Here is a 15,297-nt window from a genome sequence, read left to right as displayed (position 1 = left end):
CAAAAGTGTTGTGTAATTATTCGTGTCCCTCTGAAGCCTTAGCTTTCTGCAGTTCTTACTCACAGCCAAAGTGTTGTTGGTTGTTGCTGCACTGCTGAAGGTACACACTAGAGGGGCCATAGAGCTTCATTTTGCACTATTTAATAAGCACCAACAGGGGGCACAACAGCCCTGTAAATGTCTAGTAATCTACAACAAACCCCATTATGAGGACTAATCAAAGGTCTACTTCAGCTGTACAGGTTGCTTTTGTGTTTTTCTGCCATTTTGGCCTTTTGCAAGTACACATTTTTTATTTTCAGTGACTTAATGAAATGAAACGACTCAACTCTGCCAAAATAACCAACAATGTACATCCGTAATTACTTGAACAAACTAAAATTGTGATCTAAAGTCAAAGCTTTGCAGACCCAGAATGAAATGATCTAGATCGGATGAAAGACTCTTTTAAATAGGCCAGGTTGTTAAAGACAAGACTTTCGCTGCTTTAATCTCTTGATTTTAGCAAACTGCGGCGCTCTAAAACTTAAAAAATACATTGCACAACTCGTCTCCCGTTTTCCAGTTATCTTGCCTTCATCAGCATGTCTGCGGTTGTCTCTGGTTTCTTTTTATACAGTCCATTGGTCATCGTCGATACTAAATATACAAAACATTACCATCATCTTTTAAAATAGTTTTTACAAAATACAGTATTACTCCTAGAGGATACAGATCTGTGCAAGAGAAATATAAATAATCATACTGTAAATACAAAACAGACCTAAAGAAAACAACCAACCTTTCAATAAATTCCACCTAGTATCCATTTAATAAATAGATTAGTATGTTTCGGATAGATGGTGATCCATAAGTGGCATGACTAATCAGTGAACAGCGTAAAAGACAACCAGAAACAACCTCAGATACCCTGATGAATGCAATATGTTTGGTGAATAAAGCATTGTGTACTGAAACTGCCGTTACCAAACACTATCAAAGGTGGCGTTTTACAGTGTCTTTATTTCACATATTTACAGACAAAATCACCTAGTTATTTACATTCACATTTAGTTTTGGTCTATCTGGAAGACAATTCAAATTTTGTTTAATTGTCTACAACCTGATTTGCGTAAAGTTGTGTACTTTTTGATGCTTTTCAGGTGTTCAGGGTCCAGCTGACTGCAGGTGGATGTTTCCAGTTATTCCACATGGAGGCTGACCGTAAGGTACTGACTGCATTTACATCAGTGTCTCAGGTTACTGTTTCGCTGATCAGATGTGAAAGGAGAAACGCAGACAATTCTGCAGCCAGCTCTGTTAACATCCACCGCACAATTAGTCAACTAAAAACTACAGATTTATGTCAGTTCATTCATATCAAGGAGCACAAATAAGGCCTTTAAACCACCTTTATCCATTTTACATCATGTTTTGGTTCTGGAGTATAAATTTCCCCCAGTTATCTTTGTGGATACCAACACTATGAAACCATTTAAAGAAACTATACATTGGTAGCAAAAACAAGAAGTTAAGGAGAAAAGGGAAGAGTGATATTTACATAAGTGCTACAGCGAGTGCTGCATTCATGTCATATTGTAAAAAGCAACATTGACGTTCGGTTGCTGAAACTTAATTGGAGCTCATTACTGCGGATAACAGGATTCATTCTTGACCTTGGAAATAGCAGTTTGACCCTTAAGAAATTTCTTCCGGAGCTTTCAGCCACATGTCATGGCCTTCATCAGCCGTTGACGTTCGCTCAGTTGCCATGGAGATTGTTCATTTGTCCTAAGTATGAAACTCTGGTCACGTGATAACAGGTAGTTGTATACGGGGGTCTTATATCGTAGCTCCATTAGCTGATGAAGGCCACAAGAAGAAATCTAGTAAGTAAACCTTAAGTTAATAATTTTTTGTCAAGCTATTTCCTAAATCAAGAATAAACATTCGAGCTCAGTCAGTTCTATTCACTGATTCATCCAGCTGTCCTTCGGTCAAACGTAACTGATAATTTTGGTTTATATGTCCTTGAGCATCAGTGGATTTGCTGCAGTGTTCGCTACAATCACATGGAAGACAGAGGAGCTACAGGAAAAAAAAAAACATCCCACATTTTTGCTGATGTGTATGATTGTTTTCCAAGTCTGCAGGTCACATCTGCAGTTAATCCAACATGACATGAATGCCCCAAAATACCAGCCGTTAGGAGAGTTTAATGCATCCCTTGGAGAACAGTTACGATGGACGAGCCAACATGCTGGAAGACTGACAGCAGAAAGAGAGACTGGTGCTGCCGCCAACAAAAAACACAGCACAGAGTCTGATTTGTAAGGAGCATATTTTTTAAAAATGTACTCGTGATGATGTTACACCTTGGGCAACCACTCTCCTAACTGTCTGAAAGGCCTGCAACGGTAGCAGGTAAATTGTCTCAGAAGTTCATACTTCCACCCTCGTGTTCGACATCTCACCGTGGGAAAACGAAGAGACTTCACAGAGAGCCTCCAGACCCAGAATTTGCAGGCTTATTAGAACAATAAAAACACAAAATATAGCACAATATTTACATCTTTAGGCACATCCAGAGACTCACCTAACATTTATGTGGGTGGATTCAGATAATCACTAATGTTCAGCCAATAAGAGTTTAATACAAACAATTCTTAGAGGCAGACCCCAGTTTTTCAGTAAATAATGAATCATATCAGGCATTTGCTATAAATTTAATAACACGGATAGAGTGTAGTGTATGCTAAGTACCCAAAGGTCTAAACTGCTACAACTTTCCTATAGGTGGCGCAGCTCAGCATGTGTATATCTGAGCTCATAATGATCAAACAGCTCTCCCTTGTGGAGAGTGCGTAGGCTGTTAAAAGGTGAGTTTGTGAATTTGTGAGTTACAAGCTAATTTTACAAATTTTAAAATGTAGCCTAGCTATGGTAGATGATCACTACATTAGCACAGAGCTAACAGTTTATTACACACTGTAGGTAAACCCGACACTCACCAAAAGAAGTAAAAGTTTTGGAAAGCCACTGACCATATTGACCTTGAACATAGCATGAGAGTTGGTGCTAGGGCTTGAGGTTAAAGCATCTACCCAATGTCTGTCATTTTGTGTTTTTTTTTTTTTTGCAAACAACTGCTTCAAGGATTTACTGTGAAAAAATCCCAGTGATAGGTAAACTATGGGTGAAAACCAGTTAAGAATCAGGCGTCAGAGGAACATGGCGAGAATACACCCAGGAAAATCACATCTGAATTCAACTTTGGTGTGCAGAACGTCAGCTCACAGCTTACACTCCACATCATGGAAAGCTTTGTTCATGAACAAGTAGGGTCTATATTTGTTTGTATATTTTGTAAAAAAAAAAATATATATATATACAAAGTTTCTTCTTAGTGGTTCAAGACTAGTTTGGACTTAATTCAGAAAATCTGTTGCTCTGCACACTTAAATTTACCTTAAAAAACTTAGTGCTTCTGTTTGTACAACAGAAACTGTAATCTCTGTCGAGTCCAAGCCACACCAAATTTAATACACTCAAGTACAAATATTTGTTGAGTTTGATTAGCTCTCGCACATACACACAGCCACAAATCCATATCGGTCTCTTCTCCGCCCACGAAACCAGTGTTGTCAAATGTTTTCGGTTTGTGATCTTGAAAAAAGAAAGACAGGCTTCCCCGCGAGTCGCTATGTTGCAGCTTTTCATTTTCTGGGCTCATTAATAGGAGAAGTCTAGAGGCTGCAATAATTTGGTGTTTTACCAGACAGATGCGTTCATCACAAACATTAAAAACATGATGGCGTCTGTAGATCTGGTTGATTTCCCCAGATCAACCTGCGATCCTGAGTCCTGCGTCTGATCGTCTAGCTGATGAGAAACGCCCCAAAGAAGCTGCTTTTTTCGTCCATGTCCACAGCAGAGGCGTTGGTCACTGTGACAAACAGGCGGTCGCCGCTGCTGAGAGGGAACAGCCCCCCCTGGTGGGCGGAGTGCAGAGAAAACTGGGAGCCCCGGGACCAGCAGGAGGTTCGGCTCGTCTTCATCAGCAGGATGGGAACCGGGTAGGAGCTCACCTGGCGGGAGAAGAAGAGGTGAGTGAGAGGGCACGGAGGTGTGATGTGTGGTGGATAGAGTGAGGCGTTCGTGCTGCGTTGTCAGGTCGTAAACAAACCGCTCCACCAACTACGATCTGTCAGTCAGCTGACTGGTCAGTAACGCTGCTGGACCACTAGTTGGCATCATTTACGGTCAAAACTATGACGATATGTAATCGATTTCAATCCTCTGAAGTTTGGTTTTTGTTAATAAAAACATTCTTAGCAAATGCTTTCGCTTTCCTCAGTCTCCAGTCCAAGAATTCACTTCTTGCAGCAAAACACAAAGAAAAGAAAGGCAAAATATAGAAACAATGAGGGGGAAACATTTGCAAGATTTTATTTGTCTGTAGAAATCCCTTTTCTCATACAACAGTGATATTTAGCGATGTTGACAAGCTTAGAAGTTGCTCAGGGTGAAGCCAGTGAGAAGGGCATAACTTAACTTTTCAGATTTGAACTCTGTTTAAACATCATACAGGTGAAATGACGGATCTGAGGTCACTTAAGATCTAAGACTTCAGCCTGAGATGGACAGCAGTGTCAGTCAACATCTGCACAATTTGGACAATTTTACAGATCCTCAAGTTTGCTCTATGAAAACATCACATTTGGTGTTTGTTTAGAATAAAGTAAATTCCTTGAAGGCACGCATCTGTGAGCCAAATAATGTAAAGAAAGTTCAAAGCACAGGATCCGAAACATTGATATGACTTCCAAGTTGGTTTGCATGTCCTTTAGTACACAAACCTATCACTTGAAATCATCTCGGATCAAATTCCTTAATTTTTATGGTAAAAAAATGACAGAATCTACCTTTAAATCATTAAAAATCCTTCAGTATTCATCTTTATAATCAACTGGATTCATATTTGAAGTGTATTACATTATTAGGAAACTTTACATAAATTGTTAATCATGCTATTTATAAATTATTCAATTTGCAGTTGCAACAGCTTTTATTTAGGGACACATGCTAAAATACTCATTTTATCTGACAAAGCAGAAAGCACTTGTTATTAGATGTTTGCCATGTTGTGATGCAACACATACTTACTGTCTGGATTCACATTAGTCATATGATTTTATTATTCAGACTCAAAGGACACCACCATCCTCAGATACTCTTCTGCGATGTGAATCATCATCTGTAGGCGTTCAATGCAACGAAAACTAAAAGATTCAAATTAAATTCACTTGTGTCCCAGTGGTCAAGATGCAAATCATGTAAACACAACGTCCCTGGTTCAATTCTAGCTGGAGCCGTGTTTCCTGTCTGTCCCTCTACTGTCTAATGAGGAAGGAATTAGCAAAATTAGCCTGTGATTTGAAAAAATGGGTAGAAAATCAGAGGTGAACTGATTAAAACAGAGCCATTTTCAACACATAAATACACTTTCGTTAATGCAGAGGGAAAGTGCAGTTTAAATATTTATTAAAATCAGTGGTGGAATACATTTATTTAAGTACTATACTTCAAGGTCCATTGTGCAGGATTTAGTGGCATCTAGCACTGAAATTGCAGTTTGCAACCTTTTGAATACTGCTCGCCTCACCCTCCCCTTCCAAGCGTGTAGGAGAAACTACGGTGGCCACGAAACTTGTGAAATGGCCCTATCCAGAGCCAGTGTTTGGTTTGTCCCGTCTGGGTTACTGTAGAAACATGGCGGTGCAACATGGCGACCTCCGTGGAAGGGGACCCGCTCCCTCTGTAGATATAAACGGCTTATTCTAAGGTAACGAAAACACAATGATTCCTATTTTCAGGTGATTACACACGAATGAATCCTAAATGTTACACACTGGACCTTTAAGTACAAATTTGAAGTACTTCTACTCCACTACATCTCAGAGGGAAATATTGTAGTTTTTACTTCACTACTTTTATCTGATTACAGATTAAGATTTTTGCACAAAAAACATATGAAGTTCTTATGAAATGTGTTATAAATAAACTATCCAACGGTTTATACAAGTACATCTGAAATGATTAGTCGACTGACTAATTAATTGGCTATTTTAAAAAAAGTAATTTTTCATGTAAAAACATTTCATGGTTTCAGCTTCACACATATGAAGATTTGCTGCTTTTCCTTATAATTATTTCAATAATTTTAATGTTTCAATGTTTGGGGTCTGGGTCAATGTGACGGCGTTTCTCACTATTTTCTGAATTTTTACAAACCAAACAATCAATCGATTGATGGAGAAAATAATCAGCAGATTAATTCAGAATGAAAATAATCATTAGTTGCAGTCCGATTCAAAATGAGCTCCAGCTCAACCAGCTGCAGCAGCAACATCCTGCTTTTACTTTAATGCACGAGGAATAATAATCTGATGATATAATATATAATAGTACAGCTTGTAGAGCTGTTTTACTTTTAATACTTTAAGCACATTTTCCTGATTATACTTTTACTAAAGTAACATTTTCAATGACTTTCACTTGTAACAGAGCATTTTCACAGTGTGTTATTAGTACTTTTACTTCAGCAAAGGATCTGAATACTTCCTCCACCACTGATCTAAATGACTTGTGACAACAGAGGTGAGTCAGAGAACCCACCATAAAATGGCTGCTGATGAATCAAATAATTAAAAAATTAGAGAGTGGAGAAACAGCAACAGAACAGGGTGAAGCATCAAAATCACACAACACAACGTGGGAAGAGATACAGTTGAAATCAGAGACGAAGAGTAAAACATGATGGCGACTCTCACCTTTTTATAGACGTACTGCAACAGGGGTCTCCCTCTGTCCTCCGCCTCCTCGCTGTCCTCGCCCTCGTCCTCCAGGGAGTGTGTGTGTCTGAAGTAGGTCTGGGCGTAGACGTAGTAGAGGCCGGGCTGCGGCACCACCAGCTCCCCGTCCACCAGCTGGACGTCCTGGAGGAAAGCCAGCCCCTTCTGCCCCTCCCACCACGAAATCTTCTGGCCCTGAACTCGACGGCCAGCAGAGACTGGAGCTGTGGAAAACAACACTTTCAGAATAAAATCACAAACTAGAGGCTGGGGATTTGTTATAAAAAGCCAGTTTCTTCCAAGAAATGGAAAAAACATAGATGAATGTAAAGAATCCCAAAAATATTTACGGTAAGTCAAAGACTTTTTAGGTCAAAATTATGAGATAGTGAGTCAAAATTGTGATATTTATTAAGTCTAAATTATGATTTTGTAAGTCACTATTATTATGAGATACTAAGAAGTTAAAAATGTCACTTAGTATCTCATAATTTTGACTTAGAAAGGCAATATTTTGATATAGTATCTCATAGTTTTGACTTGCTGTACCATCAATATTTACATTTTTTAATCATTCCTAACTTTTCATCTGTTTTTCTCTTTTCCTGGTGGAAATGGGCTCCCATAGATCTGTAGTAACATTTTGGAGAGAATGTATTTTTCCTTGCAAAACACATCTCTTTGATAAAACGTGTCTCTTTCTGCAAAGCTGTACTGACACCTGACTGTTAATTTTGAGCTAATTGAGAAGAAAACAGAAAATGTTGTGATGTGACGTTTCAGTCTGTAGGCCGTCATTACTTAAAAGTCAGACTTAAATAAAATTGCAAAAGTTAAATTGTACTCTGGTGCAGGTTGATTCAATTTAAAATTTTGGTCTATGCCTGTGGATGATACCCTAAACTTAGTCTTGTCAGACTACAATAAGCAAATTTAAGTTTATAGGCTAGCAGTTCCTACCAATCATCAATATATAATCTGATAGATTAATTTTAAAGCAAACCACAGCCTTGATTTGCTTGTTCAGACACTATTGTGTGCAGTTAATTTCTGCAGGACTCACCTCCTCCCTCTCGCTCCAGTTTGGGCACAAAGCTGCCAGTGACATGGGCTGCGACTTTGGGGCGAGGTGAAGCCCTGTCTGCCATCACGAGTGAGGGCAGAACCCGAGACACTTCATCTAACACGGAAAAAGGAATGAAATAATATAAACAATGTGTCCACGAGCAAATAACACGTTAGTTAACTAACCACTGCGGGGAAATCAAGTTTTACAAGTTTTTGAAGGAAGTTTAAGTCTTTTATCTGTTCCAGTAAGATGCTGCAACTACGTCACACTCCTAAACAGTACCAGGTTTAATTAAAAAAATGTATATCTCATTATCGTACAGAAGGTCATAGGTCAGTGTATTCTGCATTTTCTCACCTCTGACTGCCGATGAAATCTGCCTCTGGTAACGCTGAGACAGAGACTGCAGGAGAAACAGTGGAAAACATTTATTAAAGAATGCATGAAGGTATTTTTGATGCATTACCAGTAACAGTAGCCTCGTGATACCTTAGTAAGGACACATTAAAGTCAGGATTGTGTTCTCAAAGGGGGCCTTGAGCCTTAAAACAAAACAAAAAATGATTCAAGACAAAAAAAAAAACTAAACAAAACCATAAAACAAAACATTTATAACATTTTATTAGCTAAGAAGAGCCATCAGCTCATTCCACAGGTCTACCCAGCAGCCTTTTGTTTGACTTAAACTGTGAAATTCTGCTGACACTGAGATCAGGACGTTTGCTCCGGTGAATAAAAAGGAGCCTTCATGTTCAGGTTGGTACATATCCTTCCCTGGTAATCGACCCCTCTCTCCCTTCCTTGTGTTTTACGTTCCTTTACCCAATGAATTGGCTCAAAAAAATGCAACTAATGCCAAACTGATGAAAACTATTTTCTAAGCTGTAGTGGATTCTGGCCGCGTTTATTTCACTTTAGTTTGTTTCCAGAAACGTTAAAGAAATTGGAAAAACATGATGGAAAAAGAGCCATTCTGAAAGCATTAGAGAAGAGAGAGACAAAGACAAAGTATAAAGGGATGTTTTTCATAATATTATATGTTGATTATGATAAATAACTTGTGTAGAAGGAGAAAAGTTTCACCAGTGTTGGTGAAGTTCATTTGAGGGCCAGTAGAGGTTGCAAAGGTTAATGATTTCCCCTTTAAAAAATATTTTACAGCTTTAGCAATAACTGAGAGGAAGGTGAAAGAAAACAACCCATTTATGAGCTAAATTTACCAGCAGTCAGTCAGCGTGAACCAGAATTTATGGGTAAAAGATCCCTGTAATGGCTCTCAGACTGTAATTTTCTCTTGAAGTTTGACTTGAAGCGAGACTTTATTTTGAGGGGAACTCGGGATGAAATTCAAAGGAAAACTGTGGAATTTATATATCTGCACCCAAGTGCAAGATGCTTAACTAAAAAAGAAAAACAAAAATCCAAATGTGGTGCATACGTTCATGGATTCCAGAAGATGAATCCTACTAAGTTGAGAGATCCCCTGACTTTTCCTCTAGCGCCACCATGGGGTTGACATTTGTACAACCGATACTTTGGTTTATGACCAAAACTAATGACATTCCCATCAGCCTCAGCTGTACTTTGTGTTTTGAGCTATTTAGCATGCTAAAATGCTAAACTAAGATGGTGAACATGGTAAACATTATACCTGCTAAACATCAACATGTTAGCACCACTGTGCAGCCTCACAGAGCCGCTATGGCTGTGGACTCTCAGTCCTGTTATAATATATCCTTTGGCTTTATATTTAGTCTACCCCCCTGGATTGACAAAATCAAAATTTGATCACAAAAACAAAACATATCCTTTGGCTTTATAATTGTTAAACTGAGCAGCAACTGAATCTGTTTTTTATCTGAATGTGAAGGAAACAGCTCAATGAAATATGTGTGAAATGCATTTTTACACATTTTTGGAGTATAACAATAGCAGGACGCAGGATACCAAAACTTCACAGGACCCTTAAATGTGCATTCACTCTGCGTCCTGCGAGTTAAAAGCACAAACCGATGTTCTGGCTTAAACTATCTCAGCATTGTGTTTATGTTCTGAACTAAATTTAATCAAGTAGCTGAGTCAGAAAATACCCGGCTTGTGTTATTTAAGAGAATAGCAAAGTTAGAAGAGGAGAATCAGGAGAAGGGAACAAAAACAAACAATACGCACAAATAGCAAGTCAAGGAAAAAGAATAACTTTGGTGTGTGTGTGTGTGTGTGTGTGAGAGAGAGAGAGAGAGAGAGAGAGAGAGAGAGAGAGAGAGAGAGAGCAGGGCAGGTGAATGCATTCCTGTGCTGATTAAACTACACGGGATCACATCACATCTCCAGCTATGAAGGGGCTCATTGTGCGTCTGCAGACAGTGATTTGGATCATTACAGCATTTTTCTTCTCCTGCTAATGTTCAGAGCTGAGATCAGCAGCAGGGGAAGCTCCTAATAATGATAAATAATAATAATAACTTCACAATACCGTACTTACAAGGACCCAATGTGCTTACAAGTTTTGTTGCTCCTCACTTCTTTTAGTTTAAAGAGTAAAGCTGGCGTTTTTCAAAACCAACGATGTGTTCATCTTCCTGTCTGCGGCTCTCAGCTCCAAGCCCATTGGTTCCTACTGAAGATGTAAATCTTCATTTTCAAAAAAGGCTCAGTAATTTCCTAAAACACTGTAGTTTTTAATCAAATAAACAGGAGGAAATGGAGCATTCGTTGTTGAATGATCGATGATATTGATCGAAAACAGTTGCAGATTAATTTCCTGTCGATCGACTAATTGATTAATCAACTAATAGTTTCAGCTCTGAATTGATTAAAGCTCTACTTTACTCGTGACTGAATATTTGTCATACTGGCAGGACAGAAGTCTTTAAGAAATAAGAACTGGCTCCAAAACAGCATTGTCGTCCAACAACATGCCTTGTTTTTTAGTTTCACTCCTGTTTCTGTGAGGAAACCTGCGGCTCAACTCAAATGTATCAACTCAGATCAGTGCAAAACTCCCTGTTGATAACATAAGAGTCCCTGGAATAATAATAATAGTAATAAAGCTGCTCATTTGCTTTGTTGGCCTTTGCAGCTGAAGTGTGGTGGGATTAGTAATGTCTCCAAACTCCAGTGGGTGGGGGGTTTCTGATCCAGAGCAGGCCAGAGAAAAGACTGAGCTCTGAAAGCCAGAAATCTCAGCAGCTGGCCAAATAATCATCGAGTCATTAATACTGATCAACAAATACCGATATGTAAAGGTCATTTTGTGCTGTAGGGCAGTGAAGTCACACTTGATACAGCTTGAAAGTGAGAATTACAATCAGGTTTAGACTTGAGATTTTTGAGATTTTACTTTGGAGGTGTAGAGGTCAGTGTTTGCGGTTATTGTTGTTTCACCACACCTTCTCAATGAGCAGGTGAAGCTGCTGAGTGACCTGCCAGCATGGATCCCCCCGTACAGCCGTGATGCTCTGCAGGTCAGCGCCCGTCAGGCAGGAAACGCTGCTCCTGGCAAACGTCTCCTTCATCTGCACAGAGTGAAAATGCCAAGAAGAGCATCAAACCATTAGAACGGAGGTCTCTTTTAACTTCTCGTCAAACACGCCTGAGGAACGTGTTCCTTTTGTTTGTCAGTAAAAACTAAAACTATAAAGTAAACAGAATTTTACCAGATATAAACTTTGGGACATAAATTTGTAGCATCATTTTTTTGCTCTTTTGGGAGAAAAATAAGGTATAAACCACCAAGTTTCTCCTGAGTCAACCTAATATCTTGGCACGTGTCCCTCTTCTTTGCTTCTCATCTGTTTAGCTTTTATTTCTCCATACAGTATATTGCTGCTGCATCTCATCTGGGTTAATGATTAACTCCTGTAAACACAGACTGAGAGCTGAAATGGACTGAATCCAGTTAACCAGAGGACTCTGGCTTTACCAAAACAAGCAGGGTGAGTACAGCACACACACACACACACACACACACACACGCAGCTCTGTAAAAACTTCCTGATAATCACAGCTAATCACAAAAATCGCTGCAGTCCACCTCTGCAGCTGCCAGAGCTCTTTACTTCCTTGTCCTCTTTTTCTGTGTTTCCAAATTCAGAGAAAAGGAAAATGTGCATCATTGCATGAAGCTGAATTGTGCAGAACTTAACTATTTTACTGTGAAAGCAATATATGTGGCCTACATTGCACTGTGCAAAAAAAGAAAAGGAAATTAGACGTGTCTTGGACTATTTGTGCAGCAACAGAACCAGAGCGCATAAAAATGGGTTCAAAGCGCTTCCCCAAAAACTGTCAACAATACATTAAATCACTTAAGTCTATAGAAATCACAGTGACGTGTTCAAGGTCAACAAAAAGTCTAGTTTTCTTCGTTCAAAAGCCGAACAACTTCGCGCCCACGTCGCGGTGCGCACAGCATGGCGATGCGTAAAAGCCTCCGCGCGTCTCCGGTTCGTCAGTCCGAACCTAAACTTTTTCCTCACCGAATTGAGAGCCGTGGTGAAGTGCAGCACGGTGATGGTGACGACCACAGTCTGCAGCAGAACCGCCAGCAGCAGCAGCACCCCGAGCTTCGGACCGGAGCCCGTCATACCGACCGACCCGCCGTCCGGTACCCGACCAGCGTCGTCCCGTCCCGTTCCCAGACTTCCAGAACAAGAACAATGGCAGAGAGCTGCCTCCTTGACTTCTACCCTCCCCGTCCCCTGCAAGCAGGAGGAGGAGGAGGAGGAGGAGGCGGGGCCGGCCTGGAGAACAAGAGCTTTTTCCCTCTATGAATTTCTCCTGGAGAGATTATTGTTTCATTTCTGCGCTGGAAAAACACAGATATCCTTCTTATTTATTGTGAACGCTCATATCTTTGCTGTAGATCTCTGTACTGAGCTTTACTGTGAGAAAAACACATTTTACCTCAGAATATGATCAGATATAATGTTTTTAAACATGCACAGCAGTGCCACAGCAGCTGATTTTTGGCACATACACGTACATGACTTTTATTAAGATGTTATAGAGTTTAAACTCACATAAACTAAAGTTTTAATCACTTATATTAAATCCCTATTAGATAAATTCATATACTTGCTTACACACACACATACACACACACACACACACACACATATATATAAAAAAAAAACTTTGTCCTTCACCCTCCGCGGGTGGTCTCGTCCTTCGAGCTCGGGTCTTCTACCAGAGGCCTGGGAGCTTGAGGGTTCTGCGCAGTATTTTTGCTGTTCCCAGTACTGCACTCTTCTGGACCGATATGTCTGGTGTTCTTCCAGGGATCTGCTGTAGCCACTCCTCCAGTTTGGGGATCACTGCCCCGAGTGCTCCGATGACCACGGGCACCACTGTTGCCTTCACCTTCCAGGCCTTCTCCAGCTCTTCTCTTAGCCCTTGGTACTTCTCTAGTTTCTCATGTTCCTTTTTCCTGATGTTGCCATCGCTTGGTATCGCCACATCAACCACAACGGCTTTCCTCTGCTGTTTGTCAACCACCACGATGTCAGGCTGGTTCGCCATTACCATTCTGTCAGTCTGGATCTGGAAGTCCCACAGGATCTTGGCTCGGTCATTCTCTACCACCTTTGGCGGTAGATGCAGATGTTCCTGTACACTATGCCAGCTACTTGGTTATGGCGCTCCATGTATGCTTTTCCTGCCAGCATCTTACACCCTGCAGTTATGTGCTGGATTGTCTCAGGGGCCTCTTTGCACAGCCTACACCTTGGGTCTTGTCTGGTGCGGTAGATCTGGGCCTCTATTGCTCTGGTGCTCAGGGCCTGCTCCTGTGCAGCCATGATGAGTGCCTCTGTGCTGTCCTTCAATCCAGCCCGCTCTAGCCATTGGTAGGACTTCTTGATATCAGCCACTTCAGTTATGTTCCGGTGGTACATCCCATGTAGGGGTTTGTCCTCCCATGATGGTCCTTCCTCCAGCACGTCTTCCTCTGTTCTCCATTGCCTGAGACATTCCCTGAGCACGTCATCTGTTGATCAGCTTTCGCGTCTTAACGTCTGTGGTCTGTATCTCCTCCTTTGGCCATCTTATTATTCCTGCAGGGTATCTGATCACTGGCAGGGCGTAGCTGTTTATTGCCTGGGCTTTGTTCTTGCCATTGAGCTGACTTCTTAGGACTTGCCTTACTCGTTGAAGGTATTTGGCCGTTGCCGTCTTCCTTGTTGCCTCTTCGAGGTTGCCATTTGCCTGTGGTATTCCAAGGTACTTGTAACCATCCTCAATGTCTGCTATTGTTCCTTCTGGGAGTGAGACCCCTTCTGTGTGGACTACCTTCCTCTCTTTGTCACCATTCGACTGCACTTCTCAAGCCCGAATGACATCCCAATGTCAGAGCTGTAGATCCTGGTGGTGTGGATCAGTGAGTCGATGTCCCGCTCGCTCTTAGCGTATAGCTTGATGTCATCCATGTAGAGGAGGTGACTGATGGTGGCCCCGTTCCTGAGTCGGTATCCATAGCCAGTCTTGTTGATTATTTGGCTGAGGGGGTTCAGACCTATGCAGAACAGCAGTGGGGACAGAGCATCTCCTTGGTATATGCCACATTTGATGGATACTTGTGCAAGTGGCTTACCATTGGCCTCAAGGGTGGTTTTCCACAGCCTGCATTCACATCTTCTAGGAGACTTTCTGATGGTACTTCACTTAGCCGTTGTAGTTGGCGTCGGGGTTGCCTTGTATTCATCCTCGCCATGATCTTATCTTTCAGGTCAGTCGCTGCCTCGTTCAGCGTGATTTCTCTTGGGGCTTCGTACCCAATCTCTGGTTGGGGAGCTGCTGGTTGCTCCCCTCTGACCTGTAGTCCTGGCTCCCCCTTGCCGTAGCATTTGTGTTGTACCTCGTCAATCTCAAGTTGTGAATATATATATATATATACTTTAAGTTATATAACTAAGGGGTCTTTTCAGGGGAAAACCATAAATTAAGCTTTTCTTCAAAGGCTTTGGCATTTATTTTTACTGTTTTATCTGTTTTAGTTCCAGATCTCTCCACATTTGATCTTATCTTATACTGTGAATAAATCATGTTTCTCTTTGAGGTGAGGTGGGTGAAGAAGAAGGTTTTTAAGGACACAAGTGGGTAAATAGTGTTTGTCTAAAAATATAATCATGTTTGTGTTCGTATCACTGATTGGAGGTGTGAATCCTGTCTTGTTATTGTAAATATAACTTCTCTGTTTTGGCAGATATCTGAAAAGAAGCCTCTTGGATGATGGGAGATTCTTGGAAGCTGATGGGCTCGTGGTCTTCATCAGGCTGCATAACAAAAACATAATGTTCTTTTTCACTCAACATTGTTGCCACCCTGATGAAGGATGAAGTACCTTGGAAAGAAACTGGAGGTTAGATGATGAGGTGCGATGAGGTCAGTATGAAAGAC

General features: G+C 40.8%; 1 protein-coding gene and 1 long non-coding RNA gene across 8 annotated transcripts in view; one reads left to right on the top strand and one right to left on the bottom strand.

The window, feature by feature from the left end:
* Positions 1-3,110: 3,110 nt before the first annotated feature.
* Positions 3,111-12,612, bottom strand: tnfsf10 (TNF superfamily member 10). The gene is made up of 6 exons (XM_044175567.1): positions 12,381-12,612; positions 11,292-11,417; positions 8,260-8,305; positions 7,897-8,013; positions 6,813-7,057; positions 3,111-4,067 (listed from the first exon to the last, which is right to left on the bottom strand). The coding sequence occupies exons 1-6, from the start codon at positions 12,486-12,488 to the stop codon at positions 3,858-3,860; spliced, it is 852 nt and encodes a 283-aa protein (XP_044031502.1). The 5' UTR covers positions 12,489-12,612; the 3' UTR covers positions 3,111-3,857.
* LOC122866218 overlaps positions 11,441-15,297 on the top strand; it is a 24,004-nt gene continuing 20,147 nt past the window's right edge. The window contains exons 1-3 of one of the 7 annotated variants that reach the window (XR_006375649.1): positions 11,449-11,623; positions 11,721-11,837; positions 15,104-15,282. This is a non-coding gene — a long non-coding RNA (uncharacterized LOC122866218). Of the gene's footprint in view, positions 11,838-14,680; positions 14,998-15,103; positions 15,283-15,297 lie in introns of those variants that run through there. The other 6 variants (XR_006375651.1, XR_006375652.1, XR_006375647.1 and 3 more) reach the window with 6 other exon arrangements.

Source organism: Siniperca chuatsi, linkage group LG19, assembly GCF_020085105.1.
Source record: "Siniperca chuatsi isolate FFG_IHB_CAS linkage group LG19, ASM2008510v1, whole genome shotgun sequence".
Lineage (NCBI taxonomy): Eukaryota > Metazoa > Chordata > Actinopteri > Centrarchiformes > Sinipercidae > Siniperca > Siniperca chuatsi.
Note: the sequence above shows the minus strand (reverse complement) of the source record. Positions and strands in the feature narration are given on the sequence as shown.